Here is a 24958-nt window from a genome sequence, read left to right as displayed (position 1 = left end):
AGGCTCTCAATTGAGTACGCGCATGAAAAAGGATTAAACCAGAGGTACCGGGGCATGAAGAAGCGAGCACGATCTCTCTCCCCCTATCTTGGGGTCCTTGAAGGCTATTATCACTCCACTAAATCCTCTCTCTAGGCTTGAAGAAAATATGATTTCCTATCTCTCTTTCGACCTTGAAGAAGAGGAAGATTTTCTCTCACTCTCTCTCTCTCTCTCTCTAAAAGAGGGATTACCATTCTCTCTCTTCTCTCGACTAAGGTGGGATTTTAAGGAACATCACTCTCTCAAGCAGGAGGATCCTAGAGAGCAAACAAAGGGGAAATTTTGTAGTGATCTTGAGGGAAATCAAAGCACGGCAATTGGAGTAGAAGTTTGAAACTTATTGTCGGTAATTGAGGTAGTAGCAAAGACAAATGTCTTGAGTGCTATTGAAGCAAGGAAATATCTCCATAAAAAGAGAAGATTTGAAGAATCCAAGGGGTAGTTGAAGCAGGGAAAGTGACATGCCAAATATTTCCTTCACCGTCATCAGTCTGAAGATTAGTTAATCATCTTATTAAACCGCAATGTGGTTGATGGCCCGATTAATCTGCAAAGGGAGCTTAAAATCCTATTTACCACTTAATCCAAGTGCTGGTGCTGCTAACAATCAGGCTTGGCTACCGATTACATTGTACTCAAAGGTTCACTCGATTAATTGAAGTTTACAGTGATCTCCATATCCTTTTGCATTCGTTGTTCTTATGTCTCTAACACCTCTCAAATCCAAAGGCCCCGCGCCTACCCAACTCACGTTTTGAACACACATTCCCTGACATCTTTGGTGAACCGGACACAAAACGAGCCGGGGTGGGAGGTGTAGATGGACAATTTAGAGCAGATGATGAAGCTGATCGAGGAGTTAGTGCAAATGGTTTTGATGATAAGTCAACAGTTTCATATTTTTCAAAGATGCTTCAATCGGCTCAAGGATATCTGCTCAAAATGGAGGTCATGAAGAAGAAGAATCAGATGGATGAAGCTTTGGATGCATCTCTAGATGCTGAGACTCGAGTCTTCAATGGTTATGATCCAGAGGGGCTACCTAGAGTGGTATGAGTTGCAAACCCAATTAAGAGGGATACTAGAAGAGTTAATGATCAGATCCTTTGAGCAGTTAGTGAGCTCAAATTTGAAGGAGCAAATTCATGAGGTTACAAAAGCTTGCAATGACAACTGGGAATATTTCAAAGAATCTATTGTACAAGTAAGTTATGAGCATTATGCAAGCCGTCAAGAACAGAGAAACTCTACCAAACTACACAGATATTTAAGGACAAGTACGATCAAAATTAGAAGCTGTGATTGATGACTGTATTGTACAAGATGCTACTTTCTCACAGGCTAATGATGAAGATATAATTAAAGCTGTGTATGAAAATTTGGGTTTTGCAGATGCCTTGCATGAAGTAGAACTCTTTGAGGATGAGGCTCTACTGCCTCAAGATACACAGGGTGAATTTTGCAAATAGCCTATACGTGTAGTACAGAAGGAAAAAAAACACTACAAGAGGCTATTCATATTAGCGACGCTCACACAGCGATGCTCAAAAAAAAAATTCCCGGCATTGCTATGAGCATCGCTATGAGCGTCGCAAATTTACTTGTAAATTTGCGAGGCTCATAGCGACGCCGGCTGGGCTAAAAAAATAACAGAGAGCGCCCAAAAACTCAGATCTCAGATCTGAGTTTTTCGGCGCCCTCAAGCAAGGAGCAGGTAACGCTCTCCCTCTCTCTCTCTCTCTCTCTCTCTCTCTTTTCTCCACACACACACACACACACACACACGAGGAGAAGAAGAAGAGCCAGGTATGCTCCTTCCCTCTCCTCACTCTCATGTTCCCTTTCCCTCTGTCTCTCTCCCTCTCTCTCTCTCTCTCTCTCACACACACACACATAGTGTTTTTGAGAGAGAGAGAGAGAGAGAGAGAGAGAGAGAGTACAAACATAAACAAAAACTCACACACACATACATAAACAAAGAATGCACACACACATTGAGAGAGAAAAAGAGAGAGAGAGAATGCATAAACAAAAAACGCACACATTGAGAGAGGAAAAGAGAGAGAGAACATGCATAAACAAAAAACGCACACATTGAGAGAGGAAAAGAGAGAGAAAACATGCATAAACAAAAAAACGCACACACATTGAGAGAGAAAGAGAGAGAAACTAATTTAACGTCGTAGGAAACTAATTAAAATTAAAAGACCTAAAGATCTAGCCGACGAGGAGTTGAACTCAAGACCTATTATTGAAGAGGGAAATGGCATAACCAATCTATCATACTTGGCATGGGTGATAGAAAGGTTATACCATTTATCTCTTTTTATTGGCACACACATCCACACACGCGCACACACACAAGAAGAAGAGAGTTATAACGTCGTAGGAAACTATCCTAAAAGACGTTAAAGATTAAGTTAGATGTAGACTTACGTTAAATTAGATTTAGGTTTATTTAAGTTAAATTATATTAGATTTAGGTTTATTTTTAATTATATTTACGTTTATTTACGCTAGATTTAGATTTACGTTATATTAGATTAGATTTAGGTCTCCATAGACTGCGATGCCTGCATGAAGTGGGTGAAGAAAGCCCTCAATGGAATATAGGGTATTGTTGACTTCACTCATGGTGGGCTCCGTCGATCCAAAAGTACTGGTGAAATGTCTTCAGAAGATAGGGAAGAAGGTGGATCTTCAGGGCGGCAAGAGTCACTACATCCCCAACACAATGACCATCTAGACAACCTCTAGTCATTCAACAGCAACTTCAAAGTTAGTAACAAAGAACGGTCTAAAGGGCCAATTGCTGTCGTCAGATGTGGATGGAGATGAGGCAGCGTCACCGCCAGAAGTTAACTCTCACATCTTTAGTGATGAGAATGCCAACTCTTGCCGAGTTATGTGAAAAATTATGTGTTAAATCAGTTTTAAGGTTCTTATAATCCCTGTTAGTTTAGTTCTTTGTTTTTAATATAACATAATTTACGTTAGATTTAGATTTATGTTATATTAGATTAGACTTAGGTTTAGGAAGGTTTACCCACACACACACACACACACACACACACAAGAAGAAGAGAGTTTTAACGTCGTAGGAAACTATCCCAAAAAACGTTAAAGATTAGGTTAGATGTAGACTTACGTTAAATTAGATCTAGGTTTATTTTTAGTTAGATTTACGTTTATTTAGATTTACGCTTATTTACGTTAGATCGAGTCCACGCAAGAATTACTTACGGTTTAGGGTTTAGAGTTAGACGAACAGTGAAAAGATCTATTGTGAAAAGATGTTAAGATGCTAGTGACTTTATTTCTAAACGTTTGAACGGCCACTCATAATCTTTGTTCGTTGTAGTATAAGTCATACACAGCAGCATGGTGTAAAGGTCGACATTTTACGGTGGAACAAATCGACAAAAAGCGTTTTACTCAAGATTGTGGAATCATGGCAAAATTTGAACAGTCTAGTCGACGACGTTCCTCTGATGCAGATCTTGTGGTGGCGGAACTCACTTACTTCGGCACGCTGCAAGAGATTTTGAGGATCGATTACAGAGGATTTTTTGTCGACTTGTTCGACGTGCAATGGTTCAAGATAATCATGGAGGGTCGCAATGCTACTGTGCGTAGAGGAGAGTCTGGTTTTCTTGAGGTGGATTCTACTAAGAAATGGACTGACCTAAGAGACACTTTCGTACTACCCGAGCATTGTGAACAAGTAAGTATGTAAATAGTTAACATCCCCCTTTTACAAGTTATGTGCTTGAAAGCTCTCATGTAAGTTATGTGGCTCTGGCAGGTAATATTTCATCCTACAAAGTCTACATCAAACTGGTGGTACGTCATAGAGGTAGCCCCTCGTAGTGCAAGGACGTATGAAGGCTACCATGTGCCAATCACAACGGCATCAATGGAGGAGATCAGAGAAGATGCTCAATCAGAAGCCGCTGCGGTGGTGCCAGACGAGCATCAAGATGATACTACTCTATATGAGGTGCAAGCAGAGGAGCTACAAAATGAAACAGAGGATATGTGTTTAAACGGAGAGCTCTATATAGATATAGGAAGTTATGCTGAGTTATGCGAGGATGAGAGAGAGATCTCTTAAAGCCACAAATATTGTATTTGAACAATTTTGCTCCGTGTTGTAAAAGCTCTGGCTCTCTAAGTACCTTCCATGGTGTATAACGCTCTTTTCTACTCGCGCTCACATCTTTTGATTGAAAATTCTGAGTTTTCGACTTGCCTCTTCTATCACTCAATTCATTGCGTCATTGTATTTATATGCGTCATTACGTCATTGTATTTAATGGTCTTTGCGTCATTGTCTACTCTATTCATTCAATATTAAGTTTAAATATTCGTGTGTTTAATGCAGGTATGGATGATGAGGAGTTTCTTTCTTCTTTGTCACCGCAGCAGAGACAGTGGTACGTGGAGCGTCATCGCTCTGGCGCATCATCGCGCGTTCCTACTCTATCCGCATCTCCTTCTCTTTCGGAGCATTCGGCGCGGTCCGAAGCTTCGGCGTCGAGGAGACAAGCTTCACACTCGTCTAGACACCGGCGCTCTAGTGGTGACGGTGGCGGTTGTTGTGGGGATTCCGCCACTGATGCCTCCACACCGCCTCGTGTTCGACAAGGCTCTTTACCCTCCCCTTCTTTGCCCGCCCCCACACCAGCCACACCATCGCCATCTACTCCAGGTTTTGCACGGCTGACTGTTCCTAGCAGCTACACACCTGTACCTACTCCGCCAGGAGCCACCCCACTCGACACTCCTTGCTTCGGTGCCCAGATGCCGGTGGAGACACCTGACGTCCGAAACCCCATCGACACGCCGCTAGAGACCCCTGCCGGGACACCCAGGTTCACGCGTCACCGGCCAGAGGGCTTGCCTTACTCCATCGACTTCAGCGGCGGCATCATCATGGATGATGACGGCAAGAAGGTGATCTCGCGCATCCGTAGTCTTTGCTCTCAGCTGTTTAGACACTACATACTAAACAAATGGAGTGAAGTACCAAGTGATTTACAAAACAGAGTTATCAGCATACTTCATGATGAGTTTCCCGTTCCAACACGGGATCAACGCTTCAATGAAGACCTGATGAAGATTTGAATGCGCGAAAAAAGCAAACACAAGCGTTCAAAAGTGCAAAAATCAATCAAGCATGGGTGGAACAGGCCAGATTGGCTGGCCAAAGAAGATTTGAAGAATGCGAAGAAAGCAGCACGCGAGAATCCCGACAAGTGGAAGCAACAAAAGGATGCAGCCAGAGCGCGAGTAGAGGCAGGGAGCTCGCACCACTTGGGGAGCGATGGATGGGCATCGTTTGAGGCCGATTTTGTAAGTGTTTTCGCATTGCTCTTTATGTTCGATAGTTTAGGGTTTATGAGTTTTTTAATTCTAACATAATGAAATCTTTGTATGTTTTGACAGTGGTCGATGACAGGACGTGATCCCACACCATACGAGTGCGAGTACGCAGGCAGGAAGGGCTTAAACGCCCTGATGGACATTGTCAGTTCTCGTGGCGGCATGGTTAGTAGTAGGGTTTACTCTTTTCTATTTTTTGTATTGTTTTATAAATGTCGTTACATGTTTTTACTTACTGAAAGCTGTCTTATTGTCTTTTTTTGCAGAATCCGACAGATACGCCGCTTGGACGCGATGAGACGTCTGACTAGACGACGTCAGTTTAGCCGTAGCTAGATAGCATTAGTTTAGGGTTTCTCATAGCTTATGTATCATGAGACGGATTTTATACGTCTTTTTGAACCATGTATATTATTACATTTGTCACCGCAGTTCATTTTGCCAATCAAATCTTTATGCCTATGATGTTGTACAATTGTCATTATTACATTTGCCAATCAATTCATTTTGCCTATGATGTGTACAATTGTCAATTTTATGCTTGTCAATTTTGCAAACAATGCGTCTTGTGGGTGACTATTTTGGGTCTATTATCTACCCTTGCACTTGTTTTAAAAAGTGAATCAAGTACAATATGCTTGATGGGTGGCAGGGCATTCAATGCCCTCACTACAAGAGGCTCTTCATATTAGCGACGCTCACACAGCGACGCTCAAAAAAAAAATTCCCGGCGTCGCTATGAGCGTCGCTATAAGCGTCGCTATGAGCGTCGCAAATTTACAAAGAAATTTGCGACGCTCATAGCGACGCTTATAGCGACGCTCGTAGCGACGCTTATAGCGACGCTCGTAGCGACGCCGGCTGGGGTAAAAAAATAACCGAGCGCGCCCAAAAACTCAGATCTCAGATCTGAGTTTTTCGGCGCCCTCAAGCAAGGAGGAGGTAACGCTCTCCCTCACTCTCTCTCTCTCTCTCTCTCTCTCTCTCTCTCTCTCTCTCTCTCTCTCTTTTTCTTCTCCACACACACACACGAGGAGAGGAAGGAGAGCCAGGTATGCTCCTTCCCTCTCCTCATTCTCATGTTCCCTTCCCCTCTTTCTCTCTCCCTCTCTCTCTCTCTCTCACACACACATAGTGTTTTTGAGAGAGAGAGAGAGAGAGAGAGAGAGAGAGAGAGAGAGAGAGAGTACAAACAAAAACAAAAACGCACACACATATACATAAACAAAGAATGCACACACACATTGAGAGAGAAAAAGAGAGAGAGAGCATGCATAAACAAAAAACGCACGCATTGAGAGAGGAAAAGAGAGAGAGAACATGCATAAACAAAAAACGCACACATTGAGAGAGGAAAAGAGAGAGAAAACATGCATACGATACAAAAAAACGCACACACATTGAGAGAGAAAGAGAGAGAAACTAATTTAACGTCGTAAGAAACTAATTAAAATTAAAACACCTAAAGATCTAGCTGATGAGGAGTTGAACTCAAGACCTATTATTCAAGAGGGAAATGGCATAATCAATCTATCATACTTGGCATGGGTGATAGAAAGGTTATACCATTTATCTCTTTTTATTGGCACACACATCCACACACGCGCACACACACAAGAAGAAGAGAGTTATAACGTCGTAGGAAACTATCTTAAAAGACGTTAAAGATTAGGTTATATGTAGACTTACATTAAATTAGATTTAGGTTTATTTTTAACTCGATTTACGTTTATTTAAGCTAGATTTAGATTTACGTTATATTAGATTAGATTTAGGTCTCCATAGACTGCGATGCCTGCATGAAGCGGGTGAAGAAAGCCCTCAATGGAATATAGGGTATTGCTGCCTTCACTCATGGTGGGCTCCGTCGATCCAAAAGTACTGGTGAAATGTCTTCAGAAGATAGGGAAGAAGGTGGATCTTCAGGGCGGCAAGAGTCACTACATCCCCGACGCAATGACCATCTAGACAACCTCTAGTCATTAGACTTACGTTAAATTAGATTTAGCTTTATTTTTAGTTAGATTTACGTTTATTTAGATTTACGCTTATTTACGTTAGATCGAGTCCACGCAAAATTTACTTACGGTTTAGGGTTTAGAGTTAGACGAACAGTGAAAAGATCTACTGTGAAAAGATGTTAGGATGAAGTGAAGTGCTACAGCTAGAGAAGAGGCAAAGGGGTTTTGTCCACTACATGCAGTATCATGTAGATGTGGGTGTGTAGATTTCTTGTACCCACAAATATAGGTATTGACCAATAAAGACGAGATTATAACCCGATGGTTCTGATCTCCGTGCACCTCTAGACCGAGGTGTGCGGGGATTGGACATGACTAGAGAATGTGAGGTAGAGAGAGAGAGAGAGAGAGAGAGAGAGAGAGAGAGAGAGAGAGAGAGAGATAAGACGAAGAATGCCAATAGAATATTAAATTTGTTGTCCAGGTTATAAGTTTTTTATCCTCATTATGAGTAGCGACGAGGATGTGGGACCGTCCAACCGAAACACCTCTCTCTCAACGAGGGTCTTATGTCCTTGTAATCAATGCAAGCATGCTGTGCGACGGACAAGACGCGTTTCTTTGCAGCACGTTCGCAAATTTGGCGAGTTCGATCCATCTATTATAGATCGAGTTGTTGCCAATTATAACTCGTCGGACTCTGACGCTGGCCAACAAGCAGCAATCTTGCAACCCAATAGACGTGTTTGCAGGCGCTTTGGTCAAGCAGCATATGTGAGGCCACAAGATGTAGCCTCTGACAGCTCGGGGGATGATCATGTAGAGCACATTCCCAACGAGGCAATGTTTGAGCCCGAGATTGATGAAATGATCGAGACGATCATGGATTCAGAAAGGCTTATCTATGATGATATGAAAAGTGAAGCCGATACGCCATTGTATAATGGAGCACGTATGTCTAGATTGAAAGCACTCCTGGTTCTTCTCAACATGCAGGCAAAGTTTGGATGGAGTGACACTAGCGTCACAGCGCTTTTCAGGTGATCTATTACAATTAGTTTACTTTAATAGAACTCTAAATGTATAATGATCTGATAGATTTTTACACGACTGTATCATATTTTTATGTTGTGTAGATTGCTGAAAGAGCACATACTACCAGCTGACAATGTGATGCCAGATTCCCGAGATGAAGCAAGAAAGATTTTGCGAAACTTGGGGATGGATTACAATTGTTGATGAGGTGGAAATAGCTGGCACAGTTCATTCCAGATGGATGTTCTTCTTAGAGCGTTTCATAAAAACGCTTAAGGGATATGTGCGTCGAAAGGCACGTCCGGAGGGTAGCATGGCAGAAGGTTGGTTGGTATCAGAGTCCCTAGTGTACATTGGAGAGTGGCTAGACGGATTTGATAAATCCCGGGACACGCTATGGCGAACCATAGATGATGAGCGCATATCTGGGATCGTCATGTGCAATCTCGGTGTTGAGAAGAAGATAACGGAAGATCTAGAGGCTATAATCAACCGATTTTGCATGCTTCAAAATCCAGTGATGCAAAAGTGGATTTCACAATATGAGGATGCAAAGCAAGAGCGACAAAGGGCACGAATCGAGTGGAGAAGGGGAAGACGACCACCGATGCACTATCCAGCGGTTTTGGAGAGCCTAACAACCTTCATGAGCTTAAGATGGTTGCACAACCAATTGAAAAGTGCACAACAATGCGGTGACGAAGTCACTGAAGAAGAGTGGGAGTACTCTCGGGGTTGCGCGACCAAGGTAAGTTTGCAATGTACGACTAGCAAGTGACTTTATTTATAAACGTTTGAACGGCCACTCATAATCTTTGTTCGTTGTAGTATAAGTCATACACAGCAGCATGGTGTAAAGGTCGACATTTTAGGGTGGAACGAATCGACAAAAAGCGTTTTACTCAAGATTGTGGAATCATGGCAAAATTTGAACAGTCTAGTCGACGACGTTCCTCTGATGCAGATCCTGTGGTGGCAGAACTCACTTACTTCGGCACGCTGCAAGAGATTTTGAGGATCGATTACAGAGGATTTTTTGTCGACTTGTTCGACGTGCAATGGTTCAAGATAATCATGGAGGGTCGCAACGCTACTGTGTGTAGAGGAGAGTCTGGTTTTCTTGAGGTGGATTCTACTAAGAAATGGACTGACCTAAGAGACACTTTCGTACTACCCGAGCATTGTGAACAAGTAAGTATGTAAATAGTTAACATCCCCCTTTTACAAGTTATGTGCTTGAAAGCTCTCATGTAAGTTATGTGGCTCTGGCAGGTAATATTTCATCCTACAAAGTCTACATCAAACTGGTGGTACGTCATAGAGGTAGCCCCTCGTAGTGCAAGGACATATGAAGGCTACCATGTGCCAATCACAACGACATCAATGGAGGAGATCAGAGAAGATGCTCAATCAGAAGCCGCTGCGGTGGTGCCAGACGAGCATCAAGATGCTACTACTCTATATGGGGTGCATGCAGAGGATCTACAAAATGAAACAGAGGATATGTGTTTAAACGGGGAGCTCTATATAGATATAGGAAGTTATGCTGAGTTATGCGAGGATGAGAGAGAGATCTCTTAAAGCCACAAATATTGTATTTGAACAATTTTGCTCCGTGTTGTAAAAGCTCTGGCTCTCTAAGTACCTTCCATGGTGTATAACGCTCTTTTCTACTCGCGCTCACATCTTTTGATTGAAAATTCTGAGTTTTCGACTTGCCTCTTCTATCACTCAATTCATTGCGTCATTGTATTTATATGCGTCATTACGTCATTGTATTTAATTGTCTTTGCGTCATTGTCTACTCTATTCATTCAATATTAAGTTTAAATATTCGTGTGTTTAATGCAAGTATGGATGATGAGGAGTTTCTTTCTTCTTTGTCACCGCAGCAAAGACAGTGGTACGTGGAGCGTCATCGCTCTGGCGCATCATCGCGCGTTCCTACTCCATCCGTATCTCCCTCTCTTTCTGAGCATTCGGCGCGCTCCGAAGCTTCGGCGTCGACGAGACGAGCTTCACACTCGTCTAGACACCGGCGCTCTAGTGGTGGCGGTGGAGGTTGTTGTGGGGATTCCGCCACCGATGCCTCCACACCGCCTCGTGTTCGACGAGGCTCTTTACCCTCCCCTTCTTTGCCCGCCCCCACACCAGCCACAGCATCGCCATCTACGCCAGGTTTTGCACGGCTGACTGTTCCTAGAAGCTACACACCTCTACCTACTCCGCCAGGAGCCACCCCACTCGACACTCCTCGCTTCGGGGCCCAGACGCCGGTGGAGACACGTGACGTACGTACCCCCATCGACACGCGGCTAGAGACCCCTGCCGGGACACCCAGGTTCACGCGTCACCGGCCAGAGGGCTTTCCTTACTCCGTCGAGATCAGCGGCGGCATCATCATGGATGATGACGGCAAGAAGGTGATCTCGCGCATGCGTGGTCTTTGCTCTCAGCTGTTTAGACACTACATACTAAACAAATGGAGTGAAGTACCAAGTGATTTAAAAAACAGAGTCATCAGCATACTTCATGATGAGTTTCTCGTTCCAACACAGGATCAGCGCTTAAATGAAGACCTGATGAAGATTTGAATGCGCGAATACTGCAAACACAAGCGTTCCGAAGTGCAAAAAGCAATCAAGAATGGGTGGAACAGGCTAGATTGGCTGGCCAAAGAAGATTGGAAGAATGCGAAGAAAGCAACGCGCGAGAATCCCGACAAGTGGAAGCAACAAAAGGATGCAGCCAGAGCGCGAGTAGAGGCAGGGAGCTCGCACCACTTGGGGAGCGGTGGATGGGTATCATTTGAGGCCGATTTTGTAAGTGTTTTCACATTGCTCTTTATGCATGTTCGATAGTTTAGGGTTTATGAGTTTTTTAGTTCTAACATAATGAAATCTTTGTATGTTTTGACAGTGGTCGATGACAGGACGTGACCCCACACCGTACGAGCGCGAGTACGCAGGCAGGAAGGGCTTAAACGCCCTGATGGACATTCTCAGTTCTCGCGGCGGCATGGTTAGTATTAGGGTTTACTCTTTTTTATTTTTTGTATTGTTTTATAAATGTCGTTATATGTTTATACATACTGAAAGCTGTCTTATTGTCTTTTTTTGCAGAATCCGACAGATACGCCGCTTGGACGCGATGAGACGTCTGACTAGACGACGTCAATTTAGCCGTAGCTAGATAGCATTAGTTTAGGGTTTCTCATAGCTTATGTATCATGAGACGGATTTTATACGTCTTTTTGAACCATGTATATTATTACATTTGTCACCGCAGTTCCTTTTGCCAATCAATTCTTTATGCCTATGATGTTGTACAATTGTCATTATTACATTTGCCAATCAATTCATTTTGCCTATGATGTGTACAATTGTCAATTTTGCAAACAATGCGTCTTGTGGGTAACTCTTTTGGGTCTATTATCTACCTTTGCACTTTTTTTAAAAAGTGAATCAAGTACAATATGGTTGATGGGTGGCAGGGCATTCAATGCCCTGCCACCAAAAAAAAAATCTCTCGGGCGTCGCTATAAGCGTCGCTATTTATGGCTCTGTAGCGTCGCTATGAGCGTGGCTATAGTCTTTTGTATAAACGTCGCTATATGCGTCTCTATGAGCGTCGCTATATAGCGACGCGTATAGCGACGCTCATAGCGACGCATATAGCGGCGTCTATAGCGACGCTCTCGTAGCGACGCTCGTAGCGACGGTTTTAGCGACGCCGGGGGTTATAAAAACCCAGTGTATTTCCGTCCCTAACAGCGTCACAAGAGCACACAACCTCTTGTAGTGCCTGTCACCAAAAAAAAAATCTCTCGGGCGTCGCTATAACCGTCGCTATTTATGGCTCTGGAGCGTCGCTATGAGCGCCGCTATAGACTTCTGTGTAAACGTCGCTATAACCGTCGCTATGACCGTCGCTATATAGAGACGCTCATAGCGACGCTCATAGCGACGGTTATAGCGTCGCATATAGAGACGCTCTCGTAGCGACGCTATTAGCGACGGTTTTAGCGACGCCGGGGGTTATAAAAACCCAGTGTATTTCCGTCGTTAACAGCGTCACAAGAGCACACAACCTCTTGTAGTGAAAATTCAAGGGATCAAAACAACGAAGTGGCTAAAGCTCAAGAAGAAATTTTGCAAGTGAATGAGTGCAACCATATTCAAGTAGACATGCATGAAGATTCTATTACAACTGATACTTTTGCTATTGACTCAAAATTAGACCAAAATGTTTTTGGTAGAGATTCTACCATAGAGTGGATTGATGATACAAATGTTATAGGTCAAAGAAAGGTCGCAATTGAGAGCAGCAGGACCATGGATTTGGGTACACTACACTTACCAAATTTGGATATACCATCTTTTGAAGACTTGGTTAAGCAAGAGTATGTGTTTGAAGATCGGGGGTGATGACTCCTTCTTTGACAAGTTTCTATCACCGGAAGCTAATGATGTGGCAAATTGAACCTGGATTTGGTGATGATTTAGAGGGGTTTCACAGAGGGAGTGTAGAGTGAAGTTACATCTATTGTTGGAATTTGGATGCAGGAAAACACACATAGGTTGGAGAAGATGAAGGAAGCTCGAGGCACACAACAGAGAGTGTATTACTTCGTGTGCAATGGAAAGATAGATAGCCCTAGAGGGTGAAAGCATGTTAACCTGTCGCACTTTTTGTGCTAGTTAGTAGTTTCAAGTTAGCACATCTTCGAAAAGTTGGGCGTCCGGTAAATTTTTTACAAATAATATCAAAATTTGTCGGAGGTTGTACATTTGGATTCCTTGTTTCAAGTGCTTTCTATTGATATATCATACGTCATAGATCTTGGAGATGTAGCTCAAGTTATTGTACTAGTTAGCATATGTCAAAATTGTGCTAGTTAGCATCGTCCGGGACATGAAAAAGCATGACAGGTTAACATGCTTTCACCCTTGAGTGAATGGGCGTATATACAGTGCACAGGAGGAAAAACCTCCTAAAGAGGGTAAAATGACCCGACGATCCTAGTGTGCTCACACACATCACTACCACGTGTATATGGTAACAAATCCCCTCTAGAGTGATGCGTTGAACGAGAGCTTGCACATGAGTAAAGGGAAGTGTCATGCCCTGAGGACATGATCAATCCACAAAGGGGAGTAAGCCCAAAGTTTTGTAGAAAGCTTTGAAATTCTCACGAGAGAATGCCTTTGTGAACAAATCTGTAAGGTTGTCCTATGTTGGCATATAAGCCAAGCTGATCTCTCTTGCTAAGAGCCTCTCCCTGACATAGTGGTAATGCAACTCAATGTACTCTCAGGGAGCATGAAAACTTGGGTTCCTCGCAACTGACAATGCACTCTGATTCTCAGTGTAGATAGTGTTGGTAGTGTCCTGTCCAACACCCAAATTAGTCACAGGGTGTTTGAGCCATACACACTCAACCGTAGCTATGAAGACTACCCTTTACTCAGCCTCACAACTAGAAGTGACCATAGTAGGTTTCTTGTTGCTCAACCATGATATACATGAACTGCCAAGCATGAAACAAAAACCACTTGTGGACACTCGCGTGTCAAAATAACCAGTCTAATTTGAGTTCAAAAAAGCATGTAAGTCTGGCGGCAATGATCTCCCCTTGGGATAAAGCAAGCCAAGACTAAAGTGCCACTCAAGTAGCAGAAAATCCTCTAGATAGCCTACCAATGCTTAGACCCTGGGCTATGCATAAATTTTCTGACCTGTGAGACTGAAAATTGAATATATGGACTCGTGCTGCATACATAAATGAGGTAGCCAACAACAGCTCCGTAAAGAGTGACATCAGCAGGATCACCAACATCATGTAGAATCAATTTCAAACCTGTTTCCATGGGAGTGGCAATAGGTTTGCAATCGTCAAGTCCAAAGTTACATAGCAATGTCTCTATGTAATTTTCTGACACAAGAAAATACCTCCATCACAGTACTTAAACTATATGTCCAAGTACTGATGGAACAGCCCTAGATCTTTCATCTTGAAAGTAGCATTCAAATAGTCTTAAATTCAGAAATATGTGCCTCATTGGGACCAGTGATCAGCAAATCATCCACATAAAGAACAAACAGTGAGAAGTACACTGCCCTCATGCTTTACATACAATGTGCTTTTTGCTGGACTGTTATGAAAGCCTCGTTTGACCAAATGAGTGTCAGCTTTCTCATACCAAGCATGAGGAGATTGCTTCAACACATACAAAGCCTTCTTACATCTACACACTTTGTCCTCTTGTCCTTTTTGGACAAAACCGCGAGGCTGTGTTACATAAACTTCCTCAAATATGTCACCATTCAAGAAAGCAGTAACAATAACTTATCCAACCAAAATGAGCTACCAATGCACATCGAAACGAATAGTAGTCATATGAAAAGTGGGAACAAACATTTCTTCATAATCTATGCCTTTTTGTTGTGCATAACCCTTTGCAACAAGTCGAGCCTTACTTTGTATCAATGGACTTTTTACGAGGAGGAAAATCACATAAAGTCCATGTGTCATTTTCTAAAAGTGCATCATATTCTAATTGCATGGAAGTCAATGTCCAATTTTTTGAATTTTGTGCTTCATCAAAAGACAGAGGTTCCTCAACATCATGTAGGCTAGACACATCCAAAGCATAACAATCCAATGCATAAGATGCATGGCGAGAACCTAAAGGAGTACAACTAGACAAAGGTGCGTCCAATCTACTATCACACGATGTATGCACCAACCATTTTGGCATACCTCTAGCCTACTCCTTTTCAACCCTTTCCTCATCGAGTGCATCATGTACATCTATATCAATAATAAGATGATCTATAACATTTTCAAAAACCTCCATAGGCTGAACATTTTCCTCATTTGAATTTACATTTGAACTTCCACCACTGAAAAGAGGCAACAAAGTGTCATAAATGTCATGTGAGCTTACATTACTGTCTTTAGTACATGGCAACACGAGCTGAACAGAATCTTCCACAAATACAACATCCCATGAAACCAAAATACGCTTTGTTTGTGGATAATACAACTGGTAACCTTTCCTTTCAGCAGTATAACCAACAAAATACATTTGAAAATCTTATCATCCATTTTTTTGCATTGTGTTTGTGGCACCAAAGCATATGCCAAACAACCAAAAACACGCATGTGCTCAATAGAAGACTTTCTATCATGACATGCTTCATATGGAGTAATAGACTGCAAAGATTTTGTAGGACACCTGTTTAGTACATAAGTGGAACACATGATGGCCTCAAGCCAAAAAGAATGCAGCAAAGCTTGACTTTTGACCATACATAGTGCCATTTCCATAAGTGAATTGTTTTTCCTCTCAGCAACACCCTTTTGTTGAGGCTTATAAGGCACTATACTTTGGTTTTTTATCCCACGACTAGCCAAAAATGCATTAAATTCATGAGACATATACTCCCCCCCTTGATTAGAACGGAGGGTGCCCATAGTACATTTCGAGACATTTTCAGCCATATCTAGAAATTGTTTGAAGCACATAAACACTTCGGAATTCACTTTAAGCGGATATACCTATGCATGCCTAGAGTAATCATCAATGAAAGTCACAAAGTAGAGGTAATTGCCCAAGGATGAAGCTTTCATGGACCCGCAAATGTCACTATCCGCAAGATGCAACCTATATGTGGCCCTAACTGAACCATGCTTTGGAAACATTGAACACTGCATCTTACCCAAAATATAGCCTTCACAAACATGTTTGACAGGTGCTTCAAGAGGTGGCAAAGAAGCAACCATATCAGATTTTTCCAAACGCAGCAAACTGGAGAAATTTAGATGACCAAAACATGCATGCCAAAGTTTTTCATCTGAAATATCCTTTGATTCCACAATTGCATTTGCAAAATTTTGCCCACACTTGTGATACAAAGTGAGCTTATGTAGCCCATGAAATAATATACCAAATGCAACAATCTCATCACCAAATTTGAGATCATGTACTATACATCTGTCATCCACAAACTTGACTACAAGTCCAAGTCTAGCAAGTGCAGATACAGACAAGAGATTCTTCTTGATCCCAGGCACATAAAGTGCATCAACAAGTGTGAAAGAACTACCATTTGTAGTAGTAAGCACGACCTTTCCAATTCCTTGAATCGGACAAGAGGTATTGTTGGCACAAGTGACAAAATTCCCATGAGGGACAAACTTGAGAGAGGTGAACAATTCACGAGAGGTAATGTGCTTTGTAGCACCACTGCCAAAATACCACACATGTGAATCTGCAGCAATGGACATGCATGCATCATGGACAACAGGATTGTAAGTGCACTTTGCACTAAAAGCCCATTCTACATCATAGTCTCCTTTCACAGAAGACTCAACAATGGTTGCATTTCTAGTGGAATGAACATTTGCAGAGGAACCACCCTCTTTCTTCTTAGCCTCTTTGGCCTTCATCTTAGGATACTGCTTGATCAAGTGATCATTGGCTTTACAATAATGGAAACGCATCTTCTTTTTTCCCTTATCACCAAAGTTTCTAGATGAATTGCTGCAAGCAAAAGCATTAGGAATAGAAGTCTTACCACTCGCAGCAAAACCATAAGAAGTGGCTACATTGTTGTTACCACCCTTTGTTTGAGAATCAATAAAAGCATGTTCAATTGCATGTTGTCTAGTCCCGTTCTTTCTAGAAAGTGACTCTTGCAATAACAATGTGCACAATGCGTCAAACTAAACAACTTCAAGGTTTCCTTGGGTCATAAGTCACCAGGTACTAGCAAAAGTATAGTAAGGCATAGACCTTTGTCTCACATACGTGTTTGTGCGCATATGCACCCCATACAAGGTCTGGTCTCTCTCTCTCTCTCTCTATGTATATACGTGTGTGTGTGCATGTAGCTATGGCACTTCCATTTTTTTGTTATGCCAATCAATATATGTGTAAATGCATACAAGATAGTACCTGTACTCACAGAAAGCTCATTGTGGCGATCGGGATTATTATCTGAGCCACCCTCTGCCTCTCCTGTGTTAGGGGTCGATGCTCCCTCGTCAGTTCCACCTATCTGCTCCACCCAATAATAGAATTGTATAGAGAGACCTTCTTCAACTAGGGTTTGATCACCTGCACCCTCCGCCACAACTCCAAATCCGAATCCATTTCTGATTTGATTTCGTATGGTTTCAAGCATATTGTTGACAAATATCTATACACAAAGAGGACAAAATTGGGAAATAATCTAATGTGCCAAAGCTTAAAGCAGTTCAAAGGTATGTAAGTTGAAATGATGTTTTTTGTTAGTCTAATTTGATTCGAGACTAATTATTGTATATTATGCAATTTAAAGATTAAGCTACAACTTTCACAAGGTGATTTTGAGGTTATATATCCTAGACTACTATTGTTCATACTGATAATGAGATTTGTGTACAATATGCATGACTAAGATCATAGTGACCATGCCTCAACAAGATCGTATCCTAAAATCGTTCCAACACCTTTTCCAAAGCATGGACCAGAATTGTGAAGCATTAAACTTCTATGAAGACGTATTGTATAAGAGATTTCAGTGTCTATGGCGGATATAAATCCTGGAGGATAGTATTCATCACTATCAATAGGTCCTGTCATATGGTTCTCAATGTCGTCAATTGCCTCTTCCTGTGCCTACACATTCAAATTGAAAAACTTTAGTAATGGCTACTATCATCATTCTAAATACACACATGTATTCTCTTTCGAAGGTTGGAACCTTGTATGGTGGTACAATTCCTTCTTTATTTACTATTATGGGTCCAAAATGTACTACTAGGTCCAAAATCACTCAACTGAATTAATTTCTCACGTAGATTCTTTTCGAATCTGGGAGTTCGATGGAAAAGGGCATCATCTCTCCCTCCCTACGTGCCACCATCGCTAGCCTGCTCTCTCTCTCTCTCTCTCTCTCTCTCTCTCTCTCTCTCTCTCTCTCTCTCTCTCTCTCTCTCTCTCTCTCTCTCTGTGCGTCGCCATCGCTGGCCTCGTCTGCATCAAACCGTGTCGTCCTTTCATCCACTGTTGCCCTTAGTAGCACTGTGCGACGAAGGAAGCAAGCAATGCAACGCTCTCTCTCTCTCTCTCTCTCTCTCTCTCTCTCTCTCTCTCTCTCTCTCCATGCAGGGACTTGCATCATCGCTCCATCTCCATGCCCTCCTGCTGGTCTATGTGGACAGTAGCAGTATCACCATCTCCCTAGCATAACATCGGAAGAAAACTGCACACCTCCCAATACCATCCAGACGATATCCGCCATCGGAGCCAAGCCAAAAAAATCCTTTGGCACTTACCGTAGACAACATATCTCTCTCTCTCTCTCTCCTACATGTAACCAACCGACTTTTGGGCCACCTTACCCGTCCAAGCCTAGATAAATACGCGAGACACGCAGTTGACCATCCTTGCCAGTCCCTCTCCTCCACGTGCCACATGCTTTTCCATTTCCTTCAATCACCAAAGCATCCAACGAGATTCTATTTAATAAACCTTTTGCGAAAATTGGTGGGGCTTATTGGGTCCTTTTTTTTTTTTGTCATACTCACAATAGTGAGTTGAGAGAATTTATATTAACACGATAATATAATGGGTCTTATTACAAGGAATGTGCCTTACTACAACTATTATCAACGAGAACTTTGAGCGAAAATAGCAAATGGCACATAACAAGGTTTCGACCTTTGAATTTATTGACATTTGAACCACCTTTAATGGGCGCGCTCTTGTTTTCCCAGAAAAAGATCGTTCACATATCGACCAAAGTTTATTAACATTGCCTTGTCATTAGATTAAAAAATTGACAAAGTTCAAAAATTGAGCCTTCTTTACACAGGACATGATATTTTTAAAATTGGCACCATTTCTTTCAAAGAAGGTGAAATACCACACTCTCTACTTGACACAGTGGAGAGTTGGGATGCTTGAAATCAAGCACCCTTAAAAGAGAATCGCGCCCCTGCCCCCGCCCTCCCAACCTCACCTCCCCTCCCCTCCCCTCCCTCTGGCATTGTCCTCAAATCCCCCTACTTTGATAGCTACATTAGCACGCCAAATGCTCTCTTGGTTCTCACCGCGACGCTCTGTTAGTGGTAAGGTGCAGGCATGACTCTCTGAATTCTTGGAGTCATGACATGAGAAGTTGGTTGTGATTCAATTTTGTAATGGCTTTTATTGCACCACAAGGAGATTTAGAAACTTTCTCATGTAGGAAAATGGACTCTTTTCCAGTATTTTTCATACAATGCAAAACATCATGAGCTTTTGTGAGGGAGGCACCACATACCTAGCTAGGTACGATTAGGGGACATGGGACACCCCCCCCCCCCCCCCCCCCCCCCAAAACCTGGCCGACGGTCCCCTTCCCCCAATTGTACCTAGCTAGGTATGTGCTGCCTCCCTCACAGAAGCTCGTGATGTTGAGGTAAGTCACAATGTAGGAATTATTGTGAGAATTTGTCAAAAACTTCTTGTGCACGTTCTCACTTGCCATTCAGAGCGCCTTCCGCTCGGGTGTTAGAGGGGTTGCAATACTTCAACCTCATATGCATCAGGAGTGGAATGTTGTTGTCTTGCTGTTACCCCTAAAGTGCTATGCAAGCTAATCGCAATTGGGTATGTACTTCTAATTGAGGACGCTTCACATGGAGGCTATGACTATAGTGACTCAATAGATTGCTCCCTTGGAAGTTGGCACTTATCCCATCAGTTTTTGTAATGAAGCCTACTGAAAAGTGGGAAAATACTACGATTGTGCAATGCTTGAACAACCAACACCTCAAAGCTCTGCAGTCCCTCGACATGACAAGGCTCTTAGCTAGAACATGCTCCACTTGTACATGACCGATCAAGGGTAGGACTTGTTAGGTGGTCTCCATCGAGAGTAGTGTATGAGCAAGTATTCTACGAAAACAAAAGGACAACCTTCGAAGTACACACACAACTCATGAGTGACCATGCGAGCATTCTTCTACGCATATCATTTGATAAATATCTCAATAACATACGTCCTCTAAACACCAAAAATCTCTCTCTCTCTCTTTGTCTCTCTCATCCAAGGAAAGGGAGGGAGGGTAGAGAGAGGAGAAGAAGAAGAAGAGTGTTTTAACGTCGTAGGAAACTATCCCAAGAGACCTTCTATATCTATATTATACATGAAGCAGCTTAAATTTTTCAAGGAAGGAGAGACCCTCCATGTGTCACTCAATGCTTCACTTAAGAGAAAACCTTGCAAAACAAAACTAAAGGGTTAATTTTAAAATACAAAAGTAAATTGTAACATTGTAAGAAGTGACCGGCCTTTTCAGGCATGTAAAGTCAAGACTTTCTATTTTGTACTTTGTATAGAATAAATATTTTATTTTAAATTTAAACGTACATAACAAAAAGGGGATAATTTTAATAAAAAAATTATTATTTAATAAGAATTTAATTTTTGGTTTTATCTTTTCAAGAGATTTTTTTCAAGACAAATGTTGATATTTTTTAGAGATTTTTGAAAGTTTATCTTTTTTGAAAAGATCGAGACAAAAAAAAGCTCGCCTCAGGTCGACTTGATGATGTTTTGCTTCAAGGACATGCATGCAAATAAAGAGGTTGATCCATGTTATTGGATGAGAGAGAGAGAGAGAGAGAGAGATAGAGAGAGAGAGAGAGAGAGAGAGAGAGAAAGAGAAAAGGTTTTATTGTTGAGCTCATATGCACTATATCTTAGGAAGGGCATCCTTCAAGCCCTTCCAATTTCCAAGATTTTATGGGTTTCTTTGCATTATAGTGTAATTTTAATAGGACAGGGGATAATTTTAATGAAAATTTTATTATTTAATAAGAATTTAATTTTTGATTATATATATTTGGCTTTATCTTTTCAAGAGATTTTTTTCAAGACTAATGTTGATATTTTTTAGAGATTTTTGAAAGTTTGTCTTTTTTGAAAAGATCGAGACAAAAAAAAAAGCTCGCCTCAGGTCGACTTGATGATATCTTGCTTTGAGGACATGCATGCAAATAAAGAGGTAGATCCATGTTATTGGGTGTGAGAGAGAGAGAGAGAGAGAGAGAGAGAGAGAGAAAAGGTTTTATTGTTGAGCTCATATGTACTATATCTCACGAAGGGCATCTTTCAAACCCTTCCAATTTCCAAGATTTTATGGGTTTCTTTGCATTATAGTGTAATTTTAATAGGATAGATGATTGTTTTCATTGGTAGAAAATGGATGAAATGCCTAATCAAAACCAATCCTCACATTGATACTCTGAATGAGGAGAGAGATTGCCCTGTTGGACGAACCTTTTACGAGTTCTCATATATTTTGTCTTTTTTATTTTTAACAATTAAAATGTGGGCCATGCTTAAAAACTTATAAATTCTCAAAATTTTGACACGCAAGGGTGTCTATTAAAAATCAACCCCACAGAGAGAGAGAGAGAGAGAGAGAGAGAGAGAGAGATAGAGGGGGAGAGAGAGGGAGAGAGAGAGAGAGAAGATATTTTTGAGCGCCAATGAAGAATGCGTCAAGGAGAATTAAGGAGAGAGAAAGACACAACAAAATGTTTAAGGGTGTGGGAACAATTTAAAAAGACACTAAAAATTGCTAGAGTCTTCAACAAAAGCGAATATCTAAGGGGCGGGGGGGGGGGGGGGGGGGGCGGGGAGCAGAGAGAGAGAGAGAGAGAGAGAGAGAGACCGTCGACCAATCATAGTCCATGCAAACTACTATCCACCCATGTGTGTGTGTGTGTGAGAGAGAGAGAAAGAGAGAGAGAGAGGTTTTGTTGCCAGGAGAGAGAGCATAGAAATTTTGAATGTCATAACTACTGTACTAGAACAAGAGCAGGAGGCCTCATGACCTATGTGGCAATTCTTTGATTCAAGCACAATACACACACACACACACACACATAGATTTGCAACAATATTACAAAGATGAATACAACATTGAGAGAGAGAAAAAAAAAACGCTATTTAAAAAAAAAAAGAGTACAAAAATACCTATTTATATAGACACAAAAGATTCTCAAACTTTTCATCTTTATTTGTCTTTTGATTTTCCATCTTTATCTTTCTTTTCATTTAGTAAACTCACCCTTCACTTATACACTTAATATGTTTACAAAAAAAAATTAGTTTTCTGAGATTGGAGAGACCTAATCGTGCCAAGACAAATAAATAATTAATTAAGCATGTTGCATGGTCGTGCAAGGCCGGCTTATCTATTTAACCTCCCAACTATACATTGAACTTCACAAATATACCAAATAAGGTCATGCATTCACAAAGGTTAGGATAGTTATTCAATTAACACGCTAGCCTCTTGCGCATTCAATGTGTAATAACTGAGCCATGGTCACAATTATGGGCAAGCACAATTGTCAACATCACTTGCATGCGGCAATCAACAAAAGCCACATCAAGGATATTACCTTTGCTAGCATGTAGAGAAGAGAGAGGATCTAGAGAAAGAACATTGATTCCTTTGAAAGCTACCACATTATTACAAACACCCCCTAGTGCAACAATATCAAAATCGACATAGTTATAAGAGGCTATGCTTGGTAGTACTGATCTTACTTAGTAGGATATGTGTGACCACATTGCCAGCTCAAATATTTGACTGAGAAACTGATAATTGAGCCTTGTTATCACTTTAAATAAATGATAACTAACCACCGAAGTTACCCCACGAGACTAAGTGACACAAAATTTAATGGGGGGGAAGGGATCAACGGTCTGCAAGTGCGAGGCGGGATCTTGAGGCGGGCTAAACCCAAGCAACGCAAAAATCGAGGCGGACGGAACACGAGTAGCGCAAAATTTCATGCCTTCGCCGGTCGGATTTGAACCGACCACCTCGCAGCCCAAGTTTTGGGTCACGTGAGCTAATTAGCTCACCCGTGCGCACATGTTGTACTCACGCATGTTTTTATGATGGAATTTGCTTAAAAATGTGGATTGCTCAGGTGTAGGGGGTCCAATTTGTGGCCGGGTTTAGTTTTTGATAGGACTGTTGTGGCTACGATTGTATAAAATCTCGTGTGTGGAGTTCGCAACCATAGATCCCTCACCACCCTCCATTCAGTTTTGTGTGTTACTTAGTCTTGAGGTACTCTGCTGCACTTGTTCCCACCTTCATTATAAGAGTCAGATTGTATTATTGGATATTCCCCCAGCTATAGGTCCTAAATCATAAACAAAACATCATTCATCGAGAGGCTTACAACAGAATAACCCTAAGGAATCTTTGCGTTCCACTGATCGAGCCCACTTACGGAGTTTTCTCTTGCTCTGCATTTTCAGCGCAGTCAATAACAACAGTACTCAAGCTTGATCTGGCCACTCCGAACTCTGCCGTGCCAGCGTGCGAATGGGCTCTTAGGAGCACCTTGCCCCTCTACGACCACGCCATTCTGCCCTCTGACACCGGATAGCTCTCCTAATATATTGGTAGCTGCCTGCGCCTGCCCCCGACTTCATGTAATTACCTGCAATGACAGAACTCACAGATACGAGAACGAGAGAGAGAGAGAGAGAGAGAGAGAGAGAGAGCGTTGTAAGTCTCTCCAAACTCCAATGTCATGGGATAAGTTCAAAGGCAACAATACAAGTCAAATTGTGGAGCCATAACAAACAGTAGCAAAATAAAACGCATGGCTTACATTGGTGTCGGAGAGGTCGCCCTGCCGGCCCTGCTCGCTGGAGAGTGCACGAGCCTGCAATATTATCAAAGAGAGCGTGATGAGCAAGCAGCTGCGTATATAAGATGATGCAGCTGCCATGGGGATCGGAAAGCTTCTAAAACAGCAAGATGTTAGCTGGCTATTATTTATATATATATATATATATATATATATATATATATTGCAGCCACTGGAAAATGTCACTCACATCCGACATCGATCCCTTATTTAACAAGAAGATCTCTTCTCCCTTGCATTTGGCATGTGCCTCCACGTCCTCTCCGCCATTTGTCACCCTATATGCTTAGTTTGCTTCACCAGAAATCACATCCTTGCCTTTCTTTGTTTGTAAGCTTCTGTCGACATCGATCGATGAGCCAATGAAGATAGGTTGCTAACTCGTATTTGTTGTGTATCACTGCATCGGGCTATATATTATCATAGTAGAAAGAATCTCATAGTGATATGAATTTGTGATTGGATCCAAAAGCAAACACAATAGGACTATCTTGGTGACATACCCCATGCACAACATAGAGCTTGGAGGGTCATACTATGAAAACTCACTAGATCATGTGAGTTCACTACCTATTTTAAAATTCCCTTTTGTGTGAGGTTTTGAATGAATACAATCGATCATTTTCTACTCAAATCTCTATTTTTTCCAAAATATATTAAGTAAATCCTATCTTTCAATATATTTCTATAAGTTGTAATTATCTATAATATCTTTCTATTGCACTCACATTGTCGGAAGATATGTGTTCGAAACGTGATCCGGATAGACGCGAGGGAGAATAAGAACAACATGTGCAAAAGGATATGGCA

General features: G+C 41.8%; 1 protein-coding gene across 1 annotated transcript in view; it reads right to left on the bottom strand.

Moving 5' to 3' along the window:
- LOC147439548 (uncharacterized) overlaps nt 1-24229 on the bottom strand; it is a 95489-nt gene extending 71260 nt beyond the window's left edge. The window contains exons 1-4 of the mRNA XM_086484036.1: nt 24110-24229; nt 17894-18091; nt 17393-17630; nt 16848-16854 (exon numbers count right to left, since the gene is read on the bottom strand). Coding sequence (XP_086340162.1) covers nt 16848-16854; nt 17393-17630; nt 17894-18091; nt 24110-24229 — 563 coding nt within the window. The remainder of the gene's footprint in view (nt 1-16847; nt 16855-17392; nt 17631-17893; nt 18092-24109) is intronic.
- Nucleotides 24230-24958: the final 729 nt, after the last annotated feature.

The sequence above is a fragment of the Adiantum capillus-veneris genome, chromosome 16, assembly GCF_014529385.1.
Source record: "Adiantum capillus-veneris isolate H3 chromosome 16, ASM1452938v2, whole genome shotgun sequence".
NCBI classification, from domain to species: domain Eukaryota; kingdom Viridiplantae; phylum Streptophyta; class Polypodiopsida; order Polypodiales; family Pteridaceae; genus Adiantum; species Adiantum capillus-veneris.
Note: the sequence above shows the minus strand (reverse complement) of the source record. Positions and strands in the feature narration are given on the sequence as shown.